Consider the following 25,655-nt stretch of genomic DNA (forward strand, 5'->3'; position numbering starts at 1 on the left):
CCCTTTCCACCCCTCTGACATTCCTCTACACTAGGGGGGTCCAGCCTTGGCCAGACCAAGGGCTTCTCCTTCCATTGGTGCCCAACAAGGCCATCCTCTAGTACATATGCAGCTGGAGCCATGGGTCAGTTCATGTATAGTCTTTGGATAATGGTTTAGTTTTTGGGAGCTCTGGTTGGTTGGCATTGTTGCTCTTATGGGGTTGAAATCCCCTTCAGCTCTTTCAATCCTTTCTCTAATTCCTCCAATGGGGATCCCGTTCTCAGTTCAATGGTTTGCTGCTAGCATTTGCCTTTGTATTTGACATGCTCTGGCTGTGCCTTTCAGGAGACAGCTATATCAGGCTCTTGTCAGCATGCAGATTTCATGATGACCTTGTTTTTAATAGCTGAGTATTCCACTATGTAAATGTAACACATTTTCTATATCTTTTTGGAGGGAGTTTGAGGGACATCTGGTTGTTTCCAGTTTCTGGCTATGTGAATAATGCTATGAACATAGTGAAACAAATGTCCTTGGGCTATGGTGGAGCATCTTTTGTATATATATCCAAGACTGGTTGGGTCTTGAGGTAGAACTATGCCCAATTTTCTGAGAAAATACCAAATTGATTTCCAAGTGGTTGCACAAGTTTGTACTACCATGAGCAATGGAGAAGTGTTCCCCTTGCTCCACATCCTTGCCAGCATGTGCTGTCACTTGAGTTCTTTGACCTTAGCTATTCTGACTTGTATAAAATGGAATCTCGGAGTCATTTTGATTTGCATTTCCCAGATTACTAAGGATATTGAACATTTATTTAAATGCTTCTAGGCTATTTGAGATTCCTGTGTTGAGTATTCACTATTTATCTCTGTACCTCATTTTTAAATTGGGTTATTTGGTTTGTTAGTGTCTCCTTTCTTGAGTTCTTTGTAGATTTTGGATATTAGTCTTTTGTCAGATATAGAGTTGGTGAAGATCCTTTCCAAATCTGCAGCCTGACATTTGTCCTATTGATGGTGTCCTTTGCCTTGCAGAAAATGTTCAGTTTCATGAGGTTCCACTTATCAATTGTTGATCTTAGTGCCTAAGCTATTGGTGTTCTTTTTAGGAAGTTGTCTCCTATACCAATGCATTCAAGGCTCTTCTCCACTTTCTTTTCTAAGAGATTTAGTATATCTGATTGAGGTCTTTGATCTACTTGGACTTGAGTTTTGTGCTGGGTGATAAATATGGATCTATTCATCCTTGTACATGCAAACATTTGGTTAGTTAAACCAACAATATTTATTGAAGATGCTTTCATTTTTCCACTGTATGATTTTGGCTTTTTTGTTAAAAATCAAGTGTCTATAGGTATGTGGGTTTATTTCTGGGTCTTTATTTTGATTCCATTGATCAACAAATCTGTTGGGTTTTTTGGGGGGTTTTTTGGTTTTTTGCCAATACCATGTGATTTTCAATACTATTTCTTTGTAGTCTAGCTTGAAATCAAATATAGTGACACTTCCAAAAGTTATTTTATTATACAGGATTGTTTTCACTAAACAAGATCAAGAAGATAGAAATTGGAAAGGAAGAAATCAAAATATGACTGTTCTCAGATGATATGATAGTATACATAAGTGGCCCCATAATTCTACCAGAGAACTCTTACAGCTGATAAACACCTTCAGCAAAGTAGCTAGATACAAAACTAACTCAAAAAATCAGTAGCCCTTCTTTATACAAATGTGATATGAACTGAGCAAGAAATTAGGGAAATTTAGGATAATGAGGAAACACCATTCACAATAGCCACAAATAATATAGGATGTCATGGTTGAACTCTAACCAAACAAGTGAAAGACATGTATAGCAATAGCTTCAAGTCTCTGAAGAAAGAAATTAAAAAGGGTATCAGAATGTGGAAAAAATCACCTTTTTACCCAAAGCAATCTACAGATTCAATGCAATTCCCATCAAAATTGTAGCACAACTCTTTATAGACCTTGAAAAAGCAATTCTTAACTTCTTATGGCAAAATAAAAAACCCAGCATAGCTAAAACAGTCCAGTACAATAAAATAACTAGTAATTCTGTTTTACAAATTATTTTAAAGTACCCATACAATTTCCCATAACGTCTGTACCAATCAACAGTCCTAAAAACCATGCATAACAGCTCTCCCTTTTCATACCCAAGCCTACAGGCTTTTTTATTCTTTGAAATTTTCACTCATGTATACAATGTTCACTGATAATATCTGCCCCAAGTTCCTCTCTCCAACTGCCTTTATTCCCCCAACATACCTGCCTCCCAGTCATCAAAGAATTAAGAGTCATGTCCAAAGGAAGAGGGCAGTGAACACATTCCTTGTCTTTTGACTATCTATATATTTAAGTAAGTAAGCTGAAGAAGATAGAAGAGAAAGTGTCTGCTTCTGGAATTAGGATAAACTGAACCCGACTCCTTTGTTGCAGTCAGCCTTTGTGGTTTACATTATTGATGGATTTACCCTATTGATGGTAACAAAACAACTCAATGTAGTTTGTTATAGAGAAAGTCAAGGCCAATCATAATGGCTTCAAACCATAAATGATGGGAATGGGAATTGATGATGTACCTAGAAGACCCAGGATTCCAAAAGAATACAAACAAAAACAAAAACTAAAAAAGATGTGTAAGCTTGCATAGTGCCAGTCCATTGAATGAAAGAATACACAAGCTCTTTTTGCTATCTATGTAGATAATAGCTACCTACCCCTTCCTCTGGTCCTCTAGTTTGAGCATCTCTTCTTTGCTTAGCAAAAGCCTCAAGTAGCTGGGAAAATGGTACTGATCAAAAGGACCCTAGATTGTCAAACTTCCCTCCATAGTGGAAGACCTGGGACTGAAAACTTTTTAATTATCTTGTCTGTTCTTAGAGAGAAGGAGCAAGTATTAATATGTGTTGACGGGTTACTTTTAAAAAAGCCTCTGTCATCAGGAAAATGTAAATCAAAATAACATAAAGATTCCATCTCACTCCAGTTAAAATGGCTACTTCAAGGAATCAAACAGAAATTCCTGTCAACAATGAAGTGAGCAAGGAACTCTTACACACTGCTGGGGGCAATGAAACTACTTCAGCCATCACAGAATTCAATCTGGATGTTTCTGGAGGAAACTAAAAACAACTCCACATGTTCCATCCAAACTTCTTTCAGGGACATACCCAAGAATCAAAGCTTACTACACGGATTCCTACATACCTGTATCTACGACTACACTATTCATAATAGACAAGGTAGCCATCAATAAATGAATGGATGAGGGGAATGTGTTATATACACTTACAACAAAGCATTATTTAGTGATATTAGAAATATAATTACTTTGCTTATAAGAAAATGTGCAAAACTGGATGGAGGTCATCTGTGAAAGAGGCAGAGCCCTAAAGATAAGTATTTTCTGTCATATCCAGAAACTAGAAGTGAGAATAAAACAGAGGTATGGTAGGAGATTTGGAAAAGGAAAAGGGGGAGGAGATAAGAAAGGGAAATAGAGGAGGCTAATATAGAAGATCATTTACTATTGTGAAAAAGTCAAAATGTATTAAATGGGAATTTAATAAAGCCCTTTTGTTGAATTTTAAAAATAAAATTCAGTAAAAGATCTGTGGACTAAATAGTCTTTGTTTTCTGTCTCCATAAAAGCGATAATAAGAGTTAGTTGTTTGGCCCAGAGAGTAAAGGTGCCTGCCAGTGAGTCTGACAATGTGAGCTGGGTTCCCTGGGTCCAGGGAACCCCTTAGTGAAAGAACCAATTCCCACAAACTGTCTTCTGTCCTCTGCACATGCTGTTGCCCCCCACCCCCATACCATGTAAATAAATAGATTTAAATTTGCCTTAACATTAGGTTAAGATGTCTCTACACTAAATCCTTGGAAATTTAACTGTATCTTCAAAATTTTCAGAGCAGAACTACATTTTGCCCTGAGAAAAGGGGATTCCTACTGTGTTAACACTGCAGGCAAGTCCCTTTCTGGCATGCATAGAAAAAGAGATATAATGAGAGATTTAATGTTGAGCTTTATGAATCAGACCTCCTGCCTTCTTGCTGTTGCAGATATTTAATGATAAGAATTGGAAGGAAGGGGAACACCCTCACAGAAGAAGGGGGAGGGGAGATGGGATAGGGAGATTATGGATGGGAAAGTGGGAGAGGGGATAACATTTGAAATGTAAATTGAAAATCCAATAAAATAAATAAATAAATAAATAAATAAATAAATATTCACACACACACACACACACACACACACACACACACACACACACGAATGGGAAGAAAGAGGGTATTGCTTACCTAACTGCCCCTTTCCACCCTGTTGGCTCATGGTACCTTTGGTTTGCATATTAATGGCAAGTGGGGACAAAGAGCAAGGTGATGTTTGGAAGAGAGAAGTTCAGAGGGCAAATGTCACCCTCATCTTGCAGAGTCAATTCCTAAAGCATGAGACCAGCAAAGGAAGAAAGGATTAGATTCTGGAGAGCTGACAACCAGAAGTTTTTGTCAGCGTTCTTAGAGCAAGGTCCACATTTCCTGTCTCAGTTCAGTTAATTTCTGGAAGAGACACCAAAGCTCACTCACTCTTCAGGTTCTCACTGAACCTACTGTATCGGGACTTTCACCTCCCAGAAGTCCATTTTTATGAAGACTGTTGAGACAGCTTTCCAGGTGAGGATTTGTCTCAGAGTAGCAGATCTGTAGGATGAATGAGTTTGGAGGCCAAATGAACACACAGGAACTCTAGATCATAAAATGGCTGTATGTGATAGAAAATGAGTACATGCTAGCTGTTCTTCAAAATTATCATCATCTCTCTATCTATCTGTCTATCATCCTTCTGCCTGTCTTCCTGTCTGTTTGTCTCTCTATTTTATTAGGGGCACATGTGTTACAGACAATTTGTGAAGGACAGTAGAGAGCCAACTCTATAGAGTTGATTCTGCCCTACTGTCTTTTTGTGGTCTTTGGAGATCAAACTTGGATCACCAAACTTGTGCATAAGCACCTCTGCCTGCTGAGCCCTCTTCCAGGCCAGGGTGTCAGCTGTGCTAGCCAAACATACAAACAAGATTATCCATATCTATTGACATAAATGTCATTTGCTTCACTTTGACAACACACACACACACACACACACACACACACCATAACAATGTGATTTTTAAAAGTCCATTGTTGCTTTTTAACATTTTCTTCCTCTCAAGTGAATGATATAAGAATGATCATACTACATGAGTCCCAGAATATGTACCAAAAAATGCCTAAGGGAAAAATACTAATTTCACTTGAAGAAACACATGGCATGCATGTCTTCTGTAAAAGGTACTTTGTCAAGTGCTATGGAAAATTCTTAGATGTTTCTTTTGTGCAAGGAAGTGTGGAAATATTTGTGTGGTTTTTGGAAGAAGGTAAATATAGGACCTACTGTATGGAAGTACAACATCACTGTGCTCACTCCTCCCATTTTCATTACAGGTAGGTAGGTTTCTCTGCACCTGATGGACAAGAGGACTATTAAAATTAAAGTCAGAGAGGAAGTGAGAATTCATACCACAATGTTTTAATTAGTAGTCAAATGGCAAGAAAATTTTATGTTCAAGATTGCATCTGAAGACAGCCTAATTTTGAATTTACCTGTTTTTTGTTCTTTAAAACTCATGTTTTGTGTTATTTAGAAGCTATTTTATGTACTGTACTGAATGTTTTGATTGTACTTTGATACTTTCTCTCTGTATATCATTCCTGCAGGTATGGGGTCAATGCTGTAGTGTTATCGTATTTTGTTAGCTTATATTTAAGATTGCTTCCCCTATACCTGAAAGCTGAAATTTTATTCAACTGTGTTTTATACCTGTGTTTGTGTAACTTTATAAACTTCTGTTTAGGGCTGTTCTGTTCTTTTACAATTCTTTCATCCTATTAATTTCCACTCCTGGAGTGGCAGGGTCAACAACTCCAGAGTTCATTTATAAGTTGATCAGTGCTACTGACTACAGTGTGTCAGGCTTCTTGAAAAATGTCACTATAGGCATTTGAATCCCATGGCTTTGAATCCATCCTGTTTACTGAGCTCCACGATTGGTACTTCCTCAAAATTGATTCTAAATCACACCATTCACAAAACCCAGCCATTTCCCACCTCAAGGATTTAACATAAAGCTATACTGACACCTTAGTCTTAATGGTGGTGATGGGAAAGCCCATGAAAGAGACAGTGCTAAGATTTGGGAAGTCAAAGTGAACAGCCTCACTCTTTAGTGGTTCAGTCTGTTGACAACTTCTAGCCGTTGCCTTTCTGATGAAATGGGTTTCTTTTCTGTTGCTGCAAGAGAAACAAGCTAGGTGAAGTACGGTATACCTTCAACAAGTATGTGTGTAGGCCTTGAGATGAGAGCTTTGGAGAAGCACCCAAGGGGACTACTGCAACTCCAGCTTGTGCCCTGCCATAATTTGTGTGATTCTAACACTTTTCTTCATGAAACATGGAAGGTATAGAAGTAACAGCTGCGTGTGAACTAGATATGTCGCCCGGGACAGGGTACTGGTTACATTTACAGATGATCTTTCTTTTGGTCTTTGCTGAAACTTGATTGTTAGATAAGATGTTAGGTTCATTGTTCTTGGTCTTGGTCTGACTACATTATGGTCCTATAATGGCCTTATCTGATATTACTTTTCTGTTAAAACATTGTTTTCTTAAATTCTTAAATGTGATGGTTGGTACTGTCATTCTGGCAGAAACTAGAACCATGTGGAAGATAGACCTTGGAGTATTCCTGTGCGGATTATCTTGATTATGTTAATTAATTCTGGATGGGACTAGGCAAGGTATCCTGGGCTGTACATATAGAAAAAGAACTAAATACCGTGCATGTTTTCTGCTTCTTAAGTGTGGATATAATGAGATCATTGCTTCACTTTCCCACTGCTGTGGCTTCCCTACCATGTTGCACTGTATCCTGATCATGGAGCCAAAACAAAAATATTCCCCTCTCAGTCAATTTTGTTGAAATAATTTATCATACCAACTCAAGAAGAATCTAAGACAATAAATTACAGAAAATAAAATAGGAAGCTTTGTTTAAATTAATGACTCAAGAGGAAGAAAGAAGTATAAGAGCAAGTCGATTCAGTCTTTCTCTCAAAACTCACAGTGGAAAATATCTCACTATCTGAACCCAATAGTAGTCACCCTGACTACTTAGCAATGGCAATCGGCACCAACTGTTGAAAGTCTAGTGTTGTACCTCACCCAACTGTTTAGAAGTCTTCAATCACAGCATCTGTGCAAAATACAGCTGTCACTTCAAAGGGAGTAAAAGAGAATTCTTGAGTCAAATATGTGTCCATGATCTGGGACCATCGATTCACGTTACAAATAACATGTTCTGACATAGGAGACATTTCATGAAGTCCTTTAGTCACATTACTTTAAAGGTCATAAGTCAAAGCAATTTCCACGTGTGTGAGTGAAAACATCATATAGGCTTGGTCACAGCAAAATGGAGCCATCTCTGCTATAGGTCTCAGTTGCTATCTGATTGCAATCATAGCTTTTGGGTTCGAAGATGTCAGAGTCTCCTACATTAATTACAGTCCCCAAAGTTTTCCCGACAGTTAACACATCAAAAGAGTCTTAGATCAGACACAGAGGTAAGAAATGTGTGGCTGCAAGAGTTCTAAGATAGCTAGAGATAATTTTGACTCTGAATTTACAATATCTCTGCTCTCCACAGCCACAGGGTTCTGATTAGTCATCCAGCCTTGTGGAGTATTTAATGTAGGTGTGGTGTTTTTCTTAGAACTTCTGTTTACAACTATGCAGCCTGTTCTGGACTTTTGATTTTATTCCACTGATCTATTTCTTTATCCTATGCCAAGGTATTCTGTCTTGTTAACTTTAGCTTTCTATTAATAGTAAGCTTACACTTATGTGAATTTTATCACCCCTGTCCCACAACTAGAACATGAGGGTTTCATGATTGATTAGAAATATTTGTAGGTAAGCAACATTTTATTTTATTTTTATTTAAATGTGTTTGTTCATGTGTCACATGAATGGATCCCATGTAGGTGAAAGGGAAATGTCAGATCCCTTGGAGCTGGAGGTAAAGGCCAATGTGTCCTGGTATGAGTGCTGGGCTCTCTGGAAGAGCAGTTTAAGTGCTGAAACTCCTTTCCCTATCTTTATAATTAAGAGTCTCAAAATTCCCTCTCTGCTCCTCTGTAGATACTGTCAACAATGTCTTTGACTATTGTTCTTTCTCTGTCCCTGTCTAACCTGCTGCTAATCACATGCTGTGTGTTTTTGTGTTAAATGTTCCATTGTTTTCAGTTTCATGAGTTCTGTCTTGGTCATTTAAAATACTTTTTTATTCTAGGTTTTGTTTTTATTTATTGTTTTAGCTAGTGTTCTTTCTTCTTTTCTCTTCTGTCTTTCTGTCTCTGTCTGTCTGTCTCTGTTTCTCTCTCATACACACAAATCACACACACACACACACACACACACACACACACACACACACACACACACATCCCTCAAACTCCAATCTCCATATACTCAAGTTATTTCTTTCCCCAGTGACTTTGCTTTTCCCCAGTGACTGAAACTGTAAACTTCTTTAAAAATTAAGCTGATGCAATTGGTTGTGGGAAACAGAGTCCAGAGCCTGATACATGCTAGACAAGGAGCTTGGCAAGTAAACCAACATTTCTAGCCTCTTGTGGTTTTCCTTTCTCCAAGATCGTACTACTATGTCATCTGGCAACTTGTATGCCAACCTTCAACACAGTCTAAAATCATCTAAGGGAAAACTGCTCAGATCACATTGGCTTGTGGGCATGTCTATGGTAAATAACATTTACTATTAATTGATGAAGGAGGACACCTCACTGTGGGCCATACCATTCCCTGGGCATTGGTCATGGAATGGATAAGAAAGCATGAGCCTGTTAGCAAGTCATGAAGCAGGATTTCTCCATGGTTTCTGCTTCAATTTCCTGCTTAGGTTTGCGCCCTGACTTTCCTCAGCTTTTGACAGTAACTTGAAAGTTGAAACAAAACCGTTCATTTCTTAAATTGCACTTGGTTGGAATGTTTTACCATGATGACCAAAATCAGACTAGAACATTATTTGACTATTTTATGTAGAGATATAAATCTAGATCCTAATGCTCAAAAGCAGAAAACCTTTTCCCTGTTTTTAAAAACCCACACAGTTGCCTTGTTGGCCAGTTTCAATACTAATTCTTTCCAGTGTACTTTCTTTTTGTCTTCACTGAGAAGTTATTTTTCTGTATTCCAAATATCACTATTTCATTACATAAGATTGTGACATACATTTCTTTCCCCTTCTAAATAGTTAGGCCGCTATGGAACCAACATGATGTGGTGAGTAAATATTGATTGATCAATTGATTGATTGATTGCAGATGATGCTTATACTCCAACATCCAGTTGAAGTAAAAGTAGAACTTGCTTATGGGAACTGATTCTCTTTCTTCTACTACGTGGATCCTGGGAATCAAACTTAATCATTAGCAAGCGTCTTTCTCAATGAGCCACCTTGTAAGCCTTTACATAGTATTTTCTAGTATATATCGTAGACTCAAGGATGAGGCTTAGAACTATACATGAAAAGCACAGAAAAATGATAGGATGAGAATAGCCACTGGAATGCAACCATTATAAAACTTTCTTGTTTATATCTAAAATATGTCAAAGAACCCTACATTAAAAATTAGATCAAAACGTCATGCAATATTAACTCACATGAGAAGAAACAGGAGGAAAAGGAACACACTGGCAATAAAATAAAACAGTAGAGCATTGCTTATATGACTGATTCTACTGATATATTGTATGTTAGTTACTCAATTCATCCCCATAAACACTCTGTGAGCCAGATGGTGCCATCATCCCATCTACCTTCTACGAAATAAAGGTTAGGGGACTTCCTGAGTAACACCATTACTGGAGATGCCAGTTATATTAGTCAGGGTTCTTTAGAGTCACAGAAATTATGGGTAGTCTCTATATAGTAAGGGGAATTTGTTGATGACTTACAGTCTGTAGTCCAACTCCCCAACGATGGTCAGCAGCAGTTGTGAATGCAAGTCCAAGGATCTAGCAGTTGCTCAGTCCCACAAGGCAGGCAGGCGAAGAAGAGGGGGGATCTTCCTTCTTCCAATGTCCTTACGTAGGTCTCCTGCAGAAGGTGTGTCCCAGATTAAAGGTGTGCACCACCACGCCTGGATCTGGGACTTACTTTGTCCCAGACGACCTTGAACTCAGAGATCTCCTTGCCTTAGTCTCCTGGGATTCATAGCCACTATGCCTCAAGAGCTCCATGTCAAGATCCAGGTCAGAAACTTGTATCTCCCAGTCTCAAGATCAGGATCAAAGGTGAGCCTTCCAATTATAGATTGTAGTTCATTCCAGATATAGTCAAGTTGACAGGCAGGAATAACCACTACACCAGAAGAAACACTGATACAACAGAAACTCAAAAGAATAGAATGCACTTGCTCAGTATACGATGAATCCAAGGGCAGAAGGGGGAACTGAGAAGTCAGAGAGTGACTCTTGTGTTCCCTGAAAGTCTTATGTTTCTTTGGAGCTGGTAAGGATGTTATTGAAGGGGAGATTTGGCTATTTATACAGAACATTTGTCCCTGTCATTAATGAATGTCCACTTATTATTTCTTTAGGCTAAAGTGTCATCATGATTGTTCCATTACAAGGTGCACAGATGCTACAAATGCTGGAGAAATCCTTGAAGAAGTACCTTCCTGAATCCTTAAAGGTGACTTAGAAAATGCTAAGGGCAGCAAGGATAAAGTGTATGCAAAAGAGTTTAACATTTATGTTTCACTATGTGTGTGCATGTATGGTGTGATTGATATGTGTGTGAATATGCATGCATGTGTGATGTGACTAATGTGTGTGTGTATGCATGCATGTGTGGTGTGATTAATGTGTGTGAATATGCATGCATGTACGGTGTGACTAATATGTGTGTGTGTACATGTATGGTGTGATTGATGTGTGTGTATACACATGCATATGTAGTAAGATTGATGTGTATGGTATGTACATGCATAGATAGAATGTGTGTATACACAAGGAGTCCCAAGGTTTATGTCCAGTGTTTTTCTTCATCACTCTCCACCTTATCTATTGAGATAGAATCTCTTGATGAACTTGGAGCTCAGCAATTCAGCTAGTGTAGCTAGTCAGGTTGTCCAGGAAATTTCCCTGTCTGTGCCTCACAAGCAATGGGATTCAAGTAGGCCATAAGAACTACTAGGCTTCTTTGTGGGTACAGGGGTTAGAACTCTGAGCTCTAATCATCAGCCTTGTGTGGTAAGCACTTTATCCACTGAGCCATCTCCCAAACCCCTATGTGATATTATTTTTGAGCAAACCTATATCTCAAATTTTCCCACTTAATTTATGATTTTTTTTCAATATATTTTCTACTCTCTCTATGTCACTGGTTAAGAATATGGAGATACAGTCAGGTACAATAGTACCTAACTTTAATTTCAGCACTTTGGAGTTAAAAAAGAGGTGGTTTTCTGTGAATTCAAGCCCATTGTGTCATAGTGAGTTTGAGGCCAGCTAGAGACACATAGTGAGACCTTAACTCCATAAAAATGAATATGGAGATATAAATAAGTAATTTAACATATTATGGATTATGGTAGTCGAGACAGCTTGGGAGACAGGTGCCTGCCTGCAAACCTGACAGCTTCAGTTTGAGCTCTAAATCCCATTTGGGGGAAGGAAAGAAGTAACTCCTATGACAGACACATATCTCATAAATAAATAAATAAATAAATAAATAAATAAATAAATAAATAAATAAATGTAAGACTAAGAAGGGGCAGCTTTTCCCCCATGTCTCACCAGCAGTGAGTTGCAGCACAGTCGTGTGCACACATGAACTTCCTTACCCTCTGCTCTCTGAAGTTTTTCTGCTGCTTCTTCTCAAGAGCCCCTCCTTAACAACCCTTATTATTTCCTGGAGTTTTCCACCACAGTTAACTGAGGGTACATATTAATGTTTAATTAGTTCATTTCATGTTTTTGTAAAAATATAATAAATATAAGAGGTATAGGTTGTCTTTTTCCTCGCTAGGTCTGCACCACGGTGCCCTAGGATATCTGCTAGGTATCTTGGCAGAAACACATCCCAACTCCTCGGCAGCCCAGAGTCTCCTGCCGCCACACACTTTCCTACACTCAAACCATCACATAAAAGAACACACAACACAATAATACTTGACCCAATTGATAAGATATAATTGCGCACCTAAACATACAAAGCCCAGTACCATCCATCCCTTAAAAACATTCATAACAACCTGTAAATACACAGAGCAGAATCTTAACATCAGCCTCCATGGTCCTGCCACTGCTTCTCTCTCTCCTCTCTCCCTCCTGTCTCTTCCTTTCTCTTTCGTCTCCTCCTCTTCCTTCAAACTTCTCTCCTGCCCATCCTTCCTTCTCCTCCAATGACAGGCCTCCTTCTATCCTGTACCTGCCCCTCACCTGTACTTTACAAATTCAATGGGGAAGTGGTTCTGGTGAAGTCACCTGAGTTCTGCGAAAGTGACTAGGCAGCTGTCCTTGGGACAGTGGAATTAGCAACAAAATACAGATAACTTTAGGGCAAACCACAACAGTTCCCCATTTTTGTCCAGTAAAAAAGCCTTTTTACTTACATATAAATTGAGTACAATTATTACCATTCCATAATTTAGAAAGCATATGATATTTTCAGTACCCAGTCCATCACTATTTCAGTTAAACAGAACATTTAATTATCCATTCCAGCTTAAGAAAGGCTTAAAATCTATATTATATCTTGGCTAGCTTGTATACTATCTGATAATTATCCAATAATATATGTATATGTATATAAAATATGTATATGTATATAGCCTGATAGTCTATGAGACTATAATCAGTCTTTAACCCTGTCAGAAATCTGAGAATGACCAAATATCTATACACATAGGAAGCCTAACACGGCTTCTAGAACTGAGAGGTTGTAGAGACAAATCTCTACTAGCACAGTCCCCTGTTAGCAACATGTGAGCACAAGTCTTCAGCCTTCTGGCCCAAAATCAACTGACAGACTCTTGAAATGCAGATTTTGAAGGGCTGATCACCCTGTCTTGACAGGGTTTATCAGTCAACTATTCTGCATAATTTGTCCTTTTTCTGGACAGTATTAGTCTGCAGATGAAACAGGCAGTTTTGTCCAGTGGCTGCCTAGCCACAAAGTATTGCCTCACCCAGAGGTAGAGATGTTCAAATTCTTCATTAAATCTGCCAAAAGGGAACTGTTAGGAGCAGATATGTCTCAACAAAAGATAAATAACTTTAAATCTCAAATTTTGAGGATTTCTGATGTTTTTGAAAACGATCTACCTATATAAGACAATCTGTACAATTGTCTTTATATCCTAATATCTTGAAAGTGCTCTCACAATATGTTTGCTATTTGGCCCTTAACTCACATGTGTAATCAGCTCAGAAGTTTGTAATGACATCAATAGAAACACTGGCTCTAAACCTTGTACTTTTAAACTCTTTTAACAAATTCTATATCAAAACAAAGCTATGATTTATCTTAGCTTAGTTACCAAATGAGATTATGACTGTACAACTCAATCTAGCTAATTCCTCCCTGTTAAATTACAACCAATTATAAATTCCTCATAAAAACAACTTTAGAATAACCACTTTCAGCCTCCCCAAAGTCCAGGGAATTGGGGCGACGACTCCTCCATAACTTCTTCAAGCTGTACATGGGCATTGAGATATCCTTGGGGGTAGGGGGTAGGAAGAATGAAGCAAATGCTGTGTCCTGACTGGACCCAGATGAAAGTCCTTGAGACCAGGAATCCAAGTAGGCACACTTTGTAAAATACAACTCTCAAGACAAAAGTACAGAATCCAGATATCTTTTTGTTTGATTCTCCTGAATAAATTTTTTAGGCGGTCTACCTCTATCAAATCTGATCAGTATGATTCTGTGAGGTTTCTTTTTTTTTTATGCCCCTCATATAAATGTTAATTGTCTGGAATTAAAGATGTATGCTTCAGGCATGTCTCTGATCCAGCCAGAGGGATTAAAGGTGTATGGCAATTCTCCATCCATTCCAGCCAGATCACACATAACAGGAAGATCTTTGGATGTCATCACCTTCAGAGCAGCCATGCTCCTGGATTAAAATTCCTCTACGGAGCTTCTGGGAGGTTTCTAGAGCCTAATCACACTTTTTAAAACACAAAGACAAAATCTTTCTCCCAAAATACTGTGTTTCTTAGTCTGAAACCAAAAAGCTTGTATCTTGCTCTCTCTCCCAGAGTAATAATATAACCATAAAACTCAAAGTCACACCCATCATGAAGACTAAACAATTTTTTCAAAAAGAAGTAAGCTAAACAATGGGCCTGATATGCTTTTGTACTCTGTGATATCAGGAAATTAGCCCAAAATTCCCATGGAGCCCACGTTAAGAGAATCCGAGTTTCCTGTTGCGGTAAATATCAAAAGTAACCACAAACCCTCGCTAGCCAGCATCAATGAGCCATATGGCCTTTAGGGGGGTAATTTATAAAACAAACCAAATACTTTCTATCAATTCCAGTATCAATATGCAACATATCAAACCAGGACTTTTGCCCAAAATATCTCAATCTGTTAAGCTCTCTACCTGGAGCCACAGATTTTTATTTAACCTTAATAACTTCTATAATATATGTCTGCATTCACTCTCCCTGATGTTACAAACATTTATCACAACTCTCTACTTGGAGTTAGTTATCAATTTTTCTCCATTTAAATTCCGAACCATAGATGAAAATCCCCACGTGATTCGGGTAATCTTTTTACTCTCCTTAAAACAAACTTAAACACCTTCTATCAATTCTAAAACCAATAAGCAACTTAAAACTCAGGACGTTAGCCCAAAATATATCTATCTGTTAAGCTCTCTACCCAGAGCCACAGATTTTTCTTTAACCTTAATAACTTGTATAATATATGTCTGCATTCACTCTTCCTGGTGTTACAGACATTTCATCACAACTCTCTACTTGGAGGTAGTGACTAATTTTTCCCTATCTAAGTTCTGAACTGTGGATGAAAATCCCCACCTGATTCAGGTAATCTCTTTACTCTCTTCTTTCTAAAAACAAACTCAATCACCTTTTAATAACATCTGTAATTAAGAAGCAGCTTGTCTAAGTAGGATTTCAACCCAATATTCCCGTGGAGCCCATGTAAAAAAGAATATGAGTATCCTGAAAGACTTTCTAAACAACTTTTTTAAAAAAGAAGCTTTTAATCTCTAACTCTCTGACAATTTCAGAAGAATGTTTGCCATGTGAAAGGTAAACCATATTGAGTGTATTTGAAGTTAGTCTGTGCTCTGAACTTAATGTATATCAAGCTGTTTTGGGGTTACCTACTGTTTTTCCCTCCTCCTCCAAACCCATTACAACTTATTAAAGACGGGTTTACCAAGTCAAGTAGAGATATAAATGATTACATTTCTCTATTGGTGAGTTCGGCTCCTTGATATTTTTTTTGTGAAATGAAGTCAACTCCAGTGAAGCTTCAGTAAATTGTGTTTGTGTGTGCTGTGTATGTGTGTGATGTCTGTGTATATATATATATATATATATATATATATATATATATATATACATATACACATATATATATGTTTGAATATGTATACTTGTGTGAGTGTTTATATGTGTGTAAGAGTTCAAGTGTTTCATTTGTATGTATATTTCTGTGTCTTTGTGCCCATGTGTAAGAACATACAAATGTTTGCTTTTGTGTGCACGTATGTGTGAACCTTAGAGAAAAAATATTTCCAAATTTGTGCTACTCTATAAGAAAACTTTCGTATAGATGTATCACCATCTAACATAAGATGAATGAATTAATCTCTTTCTCTAGCAGATTGGTCACTACCTTTTTATAAAATAGAAAAATATTAGCATCCCTTTATTTGTAGATTGCTTTTTAAACTTTTTTTAATTCTTTAACTTTTTTTTATCCAGACTTTATCTCCCTCCCAGTCCATGCTCTGACTGTTCCACATCTCATACCTCCTTCCTCCCCACCCCCAGTCTCTAAGAGGACATCCCTACCCTGGAGCCTCCAGTCTCTTGAGGGTTAGGTGCATCTTCTCTGACTGAGTCCAGGCTTGGCAGTCCTCTGCTGTATATGTGTTGGGGGCCTCATATCAGCTGGTGTATGCTGTCTGGTTGGTGGCTCAGTGTTTGAGAGATCACGGGGGTCTAGGTTAGTCAGTACTGCTGGACTTCCTGTAGGGTCACCCTCCTCCTTCTTCCAGCTTTTCCCCAATTCATCCACTGGGGTCACCAGCTTCTGTCCATTGGTTGGGTAGTAAATATCTGCGTCTGACTCTTTCAGCTGCTTGTTGAGCCTTTCAGAGAACAGTCAAGATAAGACCCTGTTTGAAAACACACATAGCATTAGTAATAGTGTTAGGCCTTCGGGCCTCCCCTTGAGATGGATCTCAATTTGGGTCTGTCATTGGACCTCCTTTTCCTCAGGCTCTTCTCCATTTTTGTCCCTGCAGTTCTTTCATACACGAACAATTCTGGGTCAGAGTTGTTTTTTTGTTTTTGTTTTTGTTTTTTAAAGATTTATTCATTTATTATATATAAGTACACTGTAGCTGTCTTCAGATACACCAGAAAGTGGCATCAGATCTCTTTACAGATGGTTGTGAGCCACCATGTGGTTGATCAAATTGAACTCAGGACCTCTGGAAGAGCAGTCCAGTGCTCTTAACCACTGAGCCATCTCTCAGCCTTGGGTCAGAGTTTTTGATTGTGGGATGAAAACCATATCTCTCCACTTGATGCCCTGCCTTTCTACTGGAGGTGGACTCTACAAGTTCCATCTCCCCACTGTAGGACACTTCATCTAAGGTCCTTTCCTTTGAGTCCCGAGAGTCTCTCACCTTCCAGGTCTCTGGTACATTCTGAGGTTGCCTGTTTCTATATTTTCTGCTGCCCCTCAGGGCTTCACTCCTGTTCCCCTCCAATACCTGATCATGTTCCCCTCTTCCTCTCCCTGTCGCCTTTCCCACCCAGGTCTCTCCTTCTCTCCCCACACACTTTGATATCTTTCTTCTCCTTCCAAAGTGGGATTGAGGCATCCTCACTTGGGCCCTTCGACTTGTTAACCTTTTTGAGTTCTACAGATTGTATCTTGGGTATTTTGTACTTTTTTGGTTAATACCCACTTATCAGTGAGTACATACCATGCATGTCCTTTTGGGTTTGAGTTACCTCACTCAGGATGATATTTTCTACTTCTACCCATTTCCCTGAAAACTAATAATGTCCTCCTTCTTAATAGCTGTGTAAATGAACCACATTTTCTTTATCCATTCTTCTGTTGTAGGACATCTGGGTTAGTTCCAACTTTTGGCTATCACAAATAAGGCTGCTATGAACATAGTAAAACACATGCCCCTGTGGTATGGTGGGGCATCTTTTGGGTATATGCTCAAGGGTGGTATAGCTGGGTCTTTAGGTGAATCTATTTCCAATTTTCTGAAGAACCTCCAGATTGCTTTTCAGGATGGTTTTACTAGTTGGCAATCTCACCAGCAATGAAGGAGTGTTCCTCTTTCTCTACATTCTCGACAAAATGTGTTGTCACCTGAGATTTTGATTTTAGCCATTCTAATTCATGTAAGGAGGAAGGGTACAGAGACAGGCATGTTGATCAATGAAATAGAATCAAAGAATGAGAAATAAAACCACACACTTATGCACACTTGATCTTTGACAACGAAGCCAAAATTATACAATGGGGAAAAGAAAGCATCTTCAATAAATGGTGTTGGTCTAACTGGCTGTCTGTATGTACAAATAGACCCTTATTTGGCACCTTGCACAAAGGTCAAGCCCAAGTGTTGAACTCATTTAGTGAGATGTGGTGGCTTTCTCAGCTTCTCAGATTTCATAAGGGAATGCTTAATTCTTTAGTCGCTTACTAGTCACATACACTTTCTCTTAAAGGCAGTGTGAGATTTTTCACAGAGAAAGTTGTTCTTAAAAATTGTTCATTTTATTTGTTTATTATATATGTTACTATTCATATTTGAAATTTTTTTCAACAGAAGTTGAAAGAAATAATGTGTGAGATTGTTTGGCCTGTATTCTTCCTTAGCTCCTTGTAATTATGAACTGTTATAATTTCATGGGAATAACTTCTGTCATGATTACAGAAGGTAGGTTCATTCCTCTCAGCAAACAAACATCTTACCTCCTTGCAGGTCTATGGGACCATCTATCATGTGAACCATGGAAACCCATTCAATCTAAAAGCCCTAGTAGACAAGTGGCCTGATTTTAACACAGTGGTTGTCCGCCCTCAAGAACAGGTAAAGTGACACGTGTGAAACAAATAAACTTTTATGGTCATTCATGTAGAATCTAACAGCCTATCCTGTGTTATATTTAAGAATATACATGTATATAAATATACATATGTACACCTAATAAAAATTAATGAAAAGAAGAGGCGATGAATTTGAAAAAAAAAGAAATACATGGGAGGATGGGAAAGAGGAAAGGAAAGGAAATAATGTAATTATATTATAATCTCAAAACAGATATGATTCCATAGAAGCCAAGAGTATAAGAGTATAATGATAATTTCTGGAGACTGAGGTGCTACTCAAAATTGGGATAATATCCATGAAAAGTTACAAAATTACAGTTAATGAGAAATAATAAGTTAAAGAGATCTATTTACAGCATTTTGACTGATTACATGTTATTCTGTTATGGTGAGAAAGATGAAAAGGGTTTATAACAAAAGTTTTACAACTGTATATTTTAATTAGCTATACACACATAACCATATATTCCACAATGGCATTTCAATTTATGGTAGACCAATTGTACGGCAATAGCCCAATCAAAATAACATTGCCTAGGATGGGGGTGATAGCTATGACAGCATGAGGACCAGAGTTTGAGCCTCAGAACCCACTCAGAAATCCCAGGTGTGTGCTTGTAACCCTAGGGCGAGGGAGACAAGACAGGAGGATCTATGAGCTCATTGGCCAGCCACATAATTTGCTAGGCATGTTCTAGGCCAATGATAGAGTCCAGGGGAAAAACATGGTTGACACCTAAGGAAGGGCACCCAAGATTTTCATTTGCCTTTTACACATAACTACACACATGTACAGCACACACACACACACACACACACACACACACACACCCACACACTGAGAGAGAGAGAGAGAGAGGCACACAATCTCTCTTTCAATAGCATTATAACCATATTATAATCATTTTGGCTTGTGTAATCATAATCTATGCTGCCCATCCAACAAAAGCATCTGTCATCTCCCTTCTCAGAAGACCATTGCCACTCTTAATCCTTGTCTATACTTCAAGATGTGCATAAAACTAATAAACGATTTGATCTATAATTTCAGAACATCAAAAGTTTAAGGGTATGACATACAAATAAAGGTAATATAAAATATAAGCATGGATTATGTGTTTAGTATGAAGCAGGGTATTGATAAGCACCTATATTCAACAATCAAAGAAATTTGCATTAATAGTAAAAACAAAACTGAAGTAAAACTATTTAATTTTGTACCTGAACTAAAGTAACAAAATACATCATATTATTGCTGACTTGTAAACGCGTTTGCTTCTGTAGCTTTAATATTGTTTAAATATTTTTTTAATTCTACTCTAATTGTGTTAATGTTTTCCTCTTCCACCTTGTAGAATTTGTAAAGGGAATGTTTATTATTGTACTCCTGTTTGGTTTTATTACATACATACCTTTTTTAACTCAGAATTATCTGCGTCAAATTCAATGCTAGAATGCTCAGATTTATATGTTCTGAAGATATCTGACTTACAGTAAAATTTCCTCTCACAACAGAAGCTTTCCTTCAATTTTCCAACAAAAACAAAAGTCTAAATGTCTGTGCTCTTGATTCTGTGCTCTTGATTTAAAATGTTAATGTAATACATTTGTAGCAGATGATATTCTGGAATGTTCTAACCTAATTTGAAACTTTGATCTTGATCTCACAATTTAAATGCTTCAGAAATAATAGGATCATCCGAATAAAAAGAACAATCTTTTATTATTTAAAATCATTACAATATAGAGCAGCAGAGATGGCTCAGTGCTTAGGAGCACTGACTGCTTTAACAGAGATTCCGATTTCATTCTCAGCATATACACGGTGGCTCACATGTTTAACTACAGTTGCAGGAAATGCAAGCCGTCTTCTGTCCTCCTTGACGATAAGCATGCATGAAGTGCACAGACACTCATGCAAGTCAGGCACCCACACATAAAATAATAACATAAAATAAACTTTAAAAATTTAAAGTATAGTGGAACTAGCACTACAATCATGAATGATAAACAATGTGTGTTATTTCTCCTTTTTCTGTGATAACAGGAAATGAAAGATGACCTTGATTTCTACACTAATACTTACCAAATCTACTCCAAAGACCCCGAGAACTGTCAGGAGTTCCTGGGCTCCTCAGAAGTCATTAATTGGAAACAACATTTGCAGATTCAAAGTATGAGCAATGGAAAATGGGATCATTACCTTCTGTGTCTTGTCTCACAAGGTTTCTGTGCTTCCCCCACCAAGTACCACATCCTCAGACAGATGTGCATCATCATTTCTATGTGTAAAAAGGAAACTGCTAGACAGGGTTCTTCAGAGGAACTGAACCTGTAGAATACATAAATATTTGTATATAACAAAAGGAGACTTCTTAGCTTGGTTCACATGAAAGGGACTATGTAGTCCAATACTGGATTTCTAAACTTGGAGAGGCAGAAAAGTCAGTAGCTACCCATCGGGTTATGGGTCCCACATCTGCTCCACCACAAGGCACAGCTGCTCAGGGAGGCAGGACATGGGAGTTGATTGGGCTTACCCCACATTGTTGCTGGGCGGGTGTTGGGCCTTAGGGAAACCTGGGGACACTGCTCCAGAGGTAGGGAAGTGCAGTGAGGCGCCAAACAGCTGGAGATGGCTTGGGGTTCCTAGGCCTACAAGGAGGCCAGGGCTGTGGGGGTTCCCAGGCTTTTGGACATCCAGGGACCGCTGGAAGCTAAGGAAGAGCTGAGAATGGAGTGGGGGCCCACAAGCTGGATCTAGCCCAGGCCAGAGGAAAAAGGGGGAGCTCCTGCTGGTTCCCCAGGGAGAGTCTTTGGCTTGACAGTGGTGGGCTTGGGTTTGGCTTGGTGATGCCATGTCTGGGAGCACAGAGAGGCCTTGTACAGGAGATTAGATGGAGACTCTATAGACGAAGGCCTTCTCCATGGCTCCCCACGGCAGATCCTGATGAAAAGAGACAGTCCATGGTTTTAAGGCATTTATTGTCATGGCAGAAAGTGGATGAGTAAAACCATATCCCGCTTCTCATGGTGGGCCTGAGATTAAATACCTTTGGCAAGAAGAACTGTCTGGGAAGGAAAGCTTAATGGCTTAGCCCTCCAGGCCTTTAGCTACCTCATTAAAATGGAGATCTGTCTTGATTGCACATGACCACAGGCCACATCCTCTACATGTTGAGGGGTGTGGGGTGTTGCCCTTGCCATGACTGTTTGGGGAGCTGTGGTTAGTTACAGGGGCCTGGTGCCTGGGAACAGACAATGTGTTCTGCCATCCCTTCAGGGTCTCCGGGGTTTCTAGCCTTAGCTCAACTGGGAACTAGGGTGCTTTTCACTGTTCCACAACTACCCAATTCACAAAGGTACATACTGTGACAATTGAAATTCAGTGTTGATAGATTGGAAGGTACCGTGTTCACTTTGGAAGGCTGAAGAGACCAAGTCTGCTGTCAACAGAGGACAATAGCAACAATGGTAGACAGTAGACATTACTTTTTTCTGAGACCTCTCTTCATCTGCCTACCCATAAAGGTGTGAACCACTTTGAGAGCTAGTCTTCCTCCCTCAGTTAATACTCTTCCAGTCTCTTCCAGAGGTATATCTTTTAGATGGTTCTAATTTTTGTCAAGTTGACAACTGAGGCAAACCGCCACAATAATTCCTATTCCCAGAAATGTGTGGCATATTTTATGGACGAATCCAGAATCCTTAGGAAAAGTAGGTCTAACAGTGAAGCTTGACCTTTGGAATCCCACATCAGTAGTGAGATTGACAACTCATGGTGTCTCAGGTCACCAGTGACAACAACCCTGGTGATAATCATGCTCTTAGAATCAGACTTCCTAAGTTGGTATGTATCTGTTCCTCTCTATCTGATCCTTATGCCTTGCCCTCTCTAAGACTGTGTCTTTGTACGTAAATATCAGAGTAATAACAGTTCCAAAACACAAGAACAGGAAGAGCGTAATGTAATGCCTGGTGTCCTGGTTGCTCTAATTGCCAACTTGATACAAGTCAGAGTCACCTGGGAAGAGTTGCCTGATTTGGGTAATTGCCAAGATCAGATTGGCTTTGTGAGCTTTGTTCATCAATGTGGACGTGCCCAGGCCACTATGTGTAGTACCATCCCGAGACAAGTGATCCTGGAGAGTATAAGATACTAATTGAATGTGAGCATGTGAATGAGCTAGAGAGTAATCCAGCAAGCAGTTCTTCTGTGGTTCCTGCCTTGAGTTCCTGCCCTGACTTCCTGCAGTAATAGATTGTGACCTGAAAATATAAGCCAGATAAACCCTTTGACTCAAATTGAGTTTCATTATGGTGTTGTGTCACATCAATAGTATGAAACTAGAATGGGGGGGGATAGGTCAGTTAATGTTTGCTATAATAGAAAATTCATACTGAGGTGAAGCATCAATTCAGTTTGGGCTTTGTGAGCAGTCTCTAGTACATTTGATCATGTATCATGTGCTATTGGATGACTCTAAATTTGTTGCTTCACCATAGACCTATTCAGATGTCTAGGTGTTGGTTCTGGCTGTGAGTCAGTGCCATCTTTTTGTTGTGATGATGCCACAATGTGTCGCTAGCCAGATAGCCTACGTTAGTTTAAACAAAGCTGGTCTTAAGGTAATAGGATCAAAAAGAGAAAGGTCCAAGTTCTAACACTGTTAAGCTTCTTTTTGCATAATTCTATTTTTTTCTGTTTGTCATACGAGATATAGAAGTAGAGTACACCAGGAAACAGATACTAGGAATTATGGTTAAATTCTGAATCATTACTTCAATGATATGTAACATTAAGGTCATAACTCAGAAGATGAGCTATCATATTTTAAAACTTAACCTCTTTGATTTATTAAATCTATACAATCTAGTAGCTTAAAAACTTCATTCCAGCCTTAGTCTGCTCATAAAGTGACTATGAGTTATTTCATTCCCTTTTGTGTTTTCATTTTTGTAAGACAGGGAGCATATGTCAGCCATGACTATATATGGTCATTCTCACTGCAGCAGCGACAGCACAGCTACAATCAATCAAGATGTTATCTTAAATCTCACACTTCTACCCCATTAGAGAGCCCACTGAATGCACCAACCATTGCTTCTCTCCTTATCAGTTCACTGTATGTTTCCTTATAACCCCATCTAGGTTCCCAGTCCCACCTGAATAAAGCGATACAAAATCTTGCAAGCATCCATTCTCTCCAAGTCAAACACTCAGAAAACATCCTCTATGTGGTATCAGAGACAGTTAGGAAACTGTTCCCTTCCCTGCTGGATACAAAGAATTTATCACCAGGAAATGGCAAGCCCAAGGCTATGTGAGTTTGAAAAGACCTGTTGTATATTCCTCACATCTTTCTCCTAACCTCACTGCCTGACCCTAATTTTTCTCTGATCTTTGCTGCCCATGCTCTAGTAGATGACCCCCATCTATGCTCATGCCAGCAACTCTAATTAAATTTAGTTGCCCACATCTCCCCACCACACACAAGAAATAAAATTTACTTTTTGTAAAGATGTCCACTAGAGTGTGTGTGTACAGGCGGGAGTTGAGTGAAGGTAGCTAACAGTGTGTAAAAACCAACATATGTCTCTCTCTCACACATATTCATAAACATACATGAAATTATTAAATAATGAGCTTTTTAAATATTGTAATTATAATAGTGCCAGCAAGATGGTTCATCAAGTAAGGGTTTTGATGGACATGGTTGACTACCTGAGCTACTGAGTTCAATCCCTGGGATGGACATAGTGAAAGGAGAGAACCATCTCCCACAAGTGTTCTGACCCCCAGTATGTGTATATCCATCTCCTCATACCTACCACTCCAATCATTACATAATGGAAAGGAAAAAATGATCAGAATAATTATTAAATTAATTAATTAAAAATGATCAGAATAAGTATAATTCAGGACACATTCCTCCTTGTTTACATCATTATAAGAGCAAAGTCCACTGTCCACTACTCTGAACTTTATCATTTTCACTCATCTCCTCCAACCATACTGGTCTTTCTGTCCCTCTAGTATAAGCCCGTCTATATTCCAGGACTTTGCATTTGTTGCTTCCAATGCTCTGTTTCTCAAGATAAAAGGGATAGGATGACATATACCCTTCTACTCACAGACTTTGCTTTTTCTTTTTGGGTCCTCTATAGCAATCAAGACATGTTTAAACTTTCATCTTTGGATGTTACCCATGCTGCATTGGTGAATAAATTCTGGCTTTTTGGTGGCAACGAGAGGAGTCAGAGATTCATCGAACGCTGCATAAAGAACTTCCCAAGTTCCTGTGTCTTGGGGCCTGAGGGAACCCCTGCATCTTGGACTCTAATGGACCAAACTGGAGAGATGCGAATGGGAGGCACCGTGCCTCAGTACCGGGCCCAAGGTCTTGTCTCCTTTGTTATCTATTCACAAGACCAGATTATGAAGAAACGTGGCTTTCCTGTTTATTCTCACACTGACAAAAGCAATACTGCTATGCAAAAAATGAGTTACTCACTGCAGCATCTCCCCATGCCCTGTGCCTGGAACCAGTGGATATGTGCACCTATGTGAAGCTGGACTCAAACACAAGATGATGTTGGGTGGGCCCGGGGATGTAATTGGATGGTGAACAAAGAGTGGAGGTGACTGAAAAGAGAGAATAAATGGCAGCCAGCTGCAGAAGAGAGCTGCTGCCTGTGCTCTGGGGAAGCAGTGTGAATGGCCAACAGATCTCCATAACTCCCTTTTGTCAGATTGCTCCTAGACTTCCCTTAAGTTCCTGAGTTTGAAGCAGGACTATGCTCTTCTGTACTGGACCCATGTAATTTAGCCCCTTCATATTTCTAGGATTTATGTAACATGCCTTTATCATCTGCACAAGGCTCCAAATGGCTCCTCCTAGAAACCATAGTACAAAATTTGGAAACTTCTGCTACCCTTACTAGCAATAGGGAGAGTATGTTTTCTGACTACTGTGCCTATTCCCCTCTGTCTGTCTATTGCCTTTCCTTCAGTGATCAGCAAGTGAATTCTCCTTATAATGTCTTAAGGAAGTAGCTGCCCCTCTGTTGGGTGCTTCATAGATATGTTAAATACATCATTATACATGGATCATATACTTTATCAGATTAAACACAATATATATAAAACATCAAAAGAA

The 25,655-nt window shown here is 38.9% G+C and overlaps 1 protein-coding gene across 1 annotated transcript; it reads left to right on the forward strand.

Annotated features, from left to right (window-relative positions):
- The first annotated feature begins 4,513 nt into the window (after positions 1-4,513).
- LOC116893684 (glycine N-acyltransferase) lies at positions 4,514-25,655 on the forward strand. The gene is made up of 6 exons (XM_032895400.1): positions 4,514-4,684; positions 10,727-10,821; positions 18,368-18,475; positions 20,543-20,669; positions 23,648-23,819; positions 24,664-25,655. Exons 2-6 carry the CDS (start codon positions 10,741-10,743, stop codon positions 25,064-25,066), a joined length of 891 nt encoding a protein of 296 aa, XP_032751291.1. The 5' UTR covers positions 4,514-4,684; positions 10,727-10,740; the 3' UTR covers positions 25,067-25,655.

This window comes from Rattus rattus, chromosome 2 (assembly GCF_011064425.1).
Source record: "Rattus rattus isolate New Zealand chromosome 2, Rrattus_CSIRO_v1, whole genome shotgun sequence".
Taxonomy (NCBI): domain Eukaryota; kingdom Metazoa; phylum Chordata; class Mammalia; order Rodentia; family Muridae; genus Rattus; species Rattus rattus.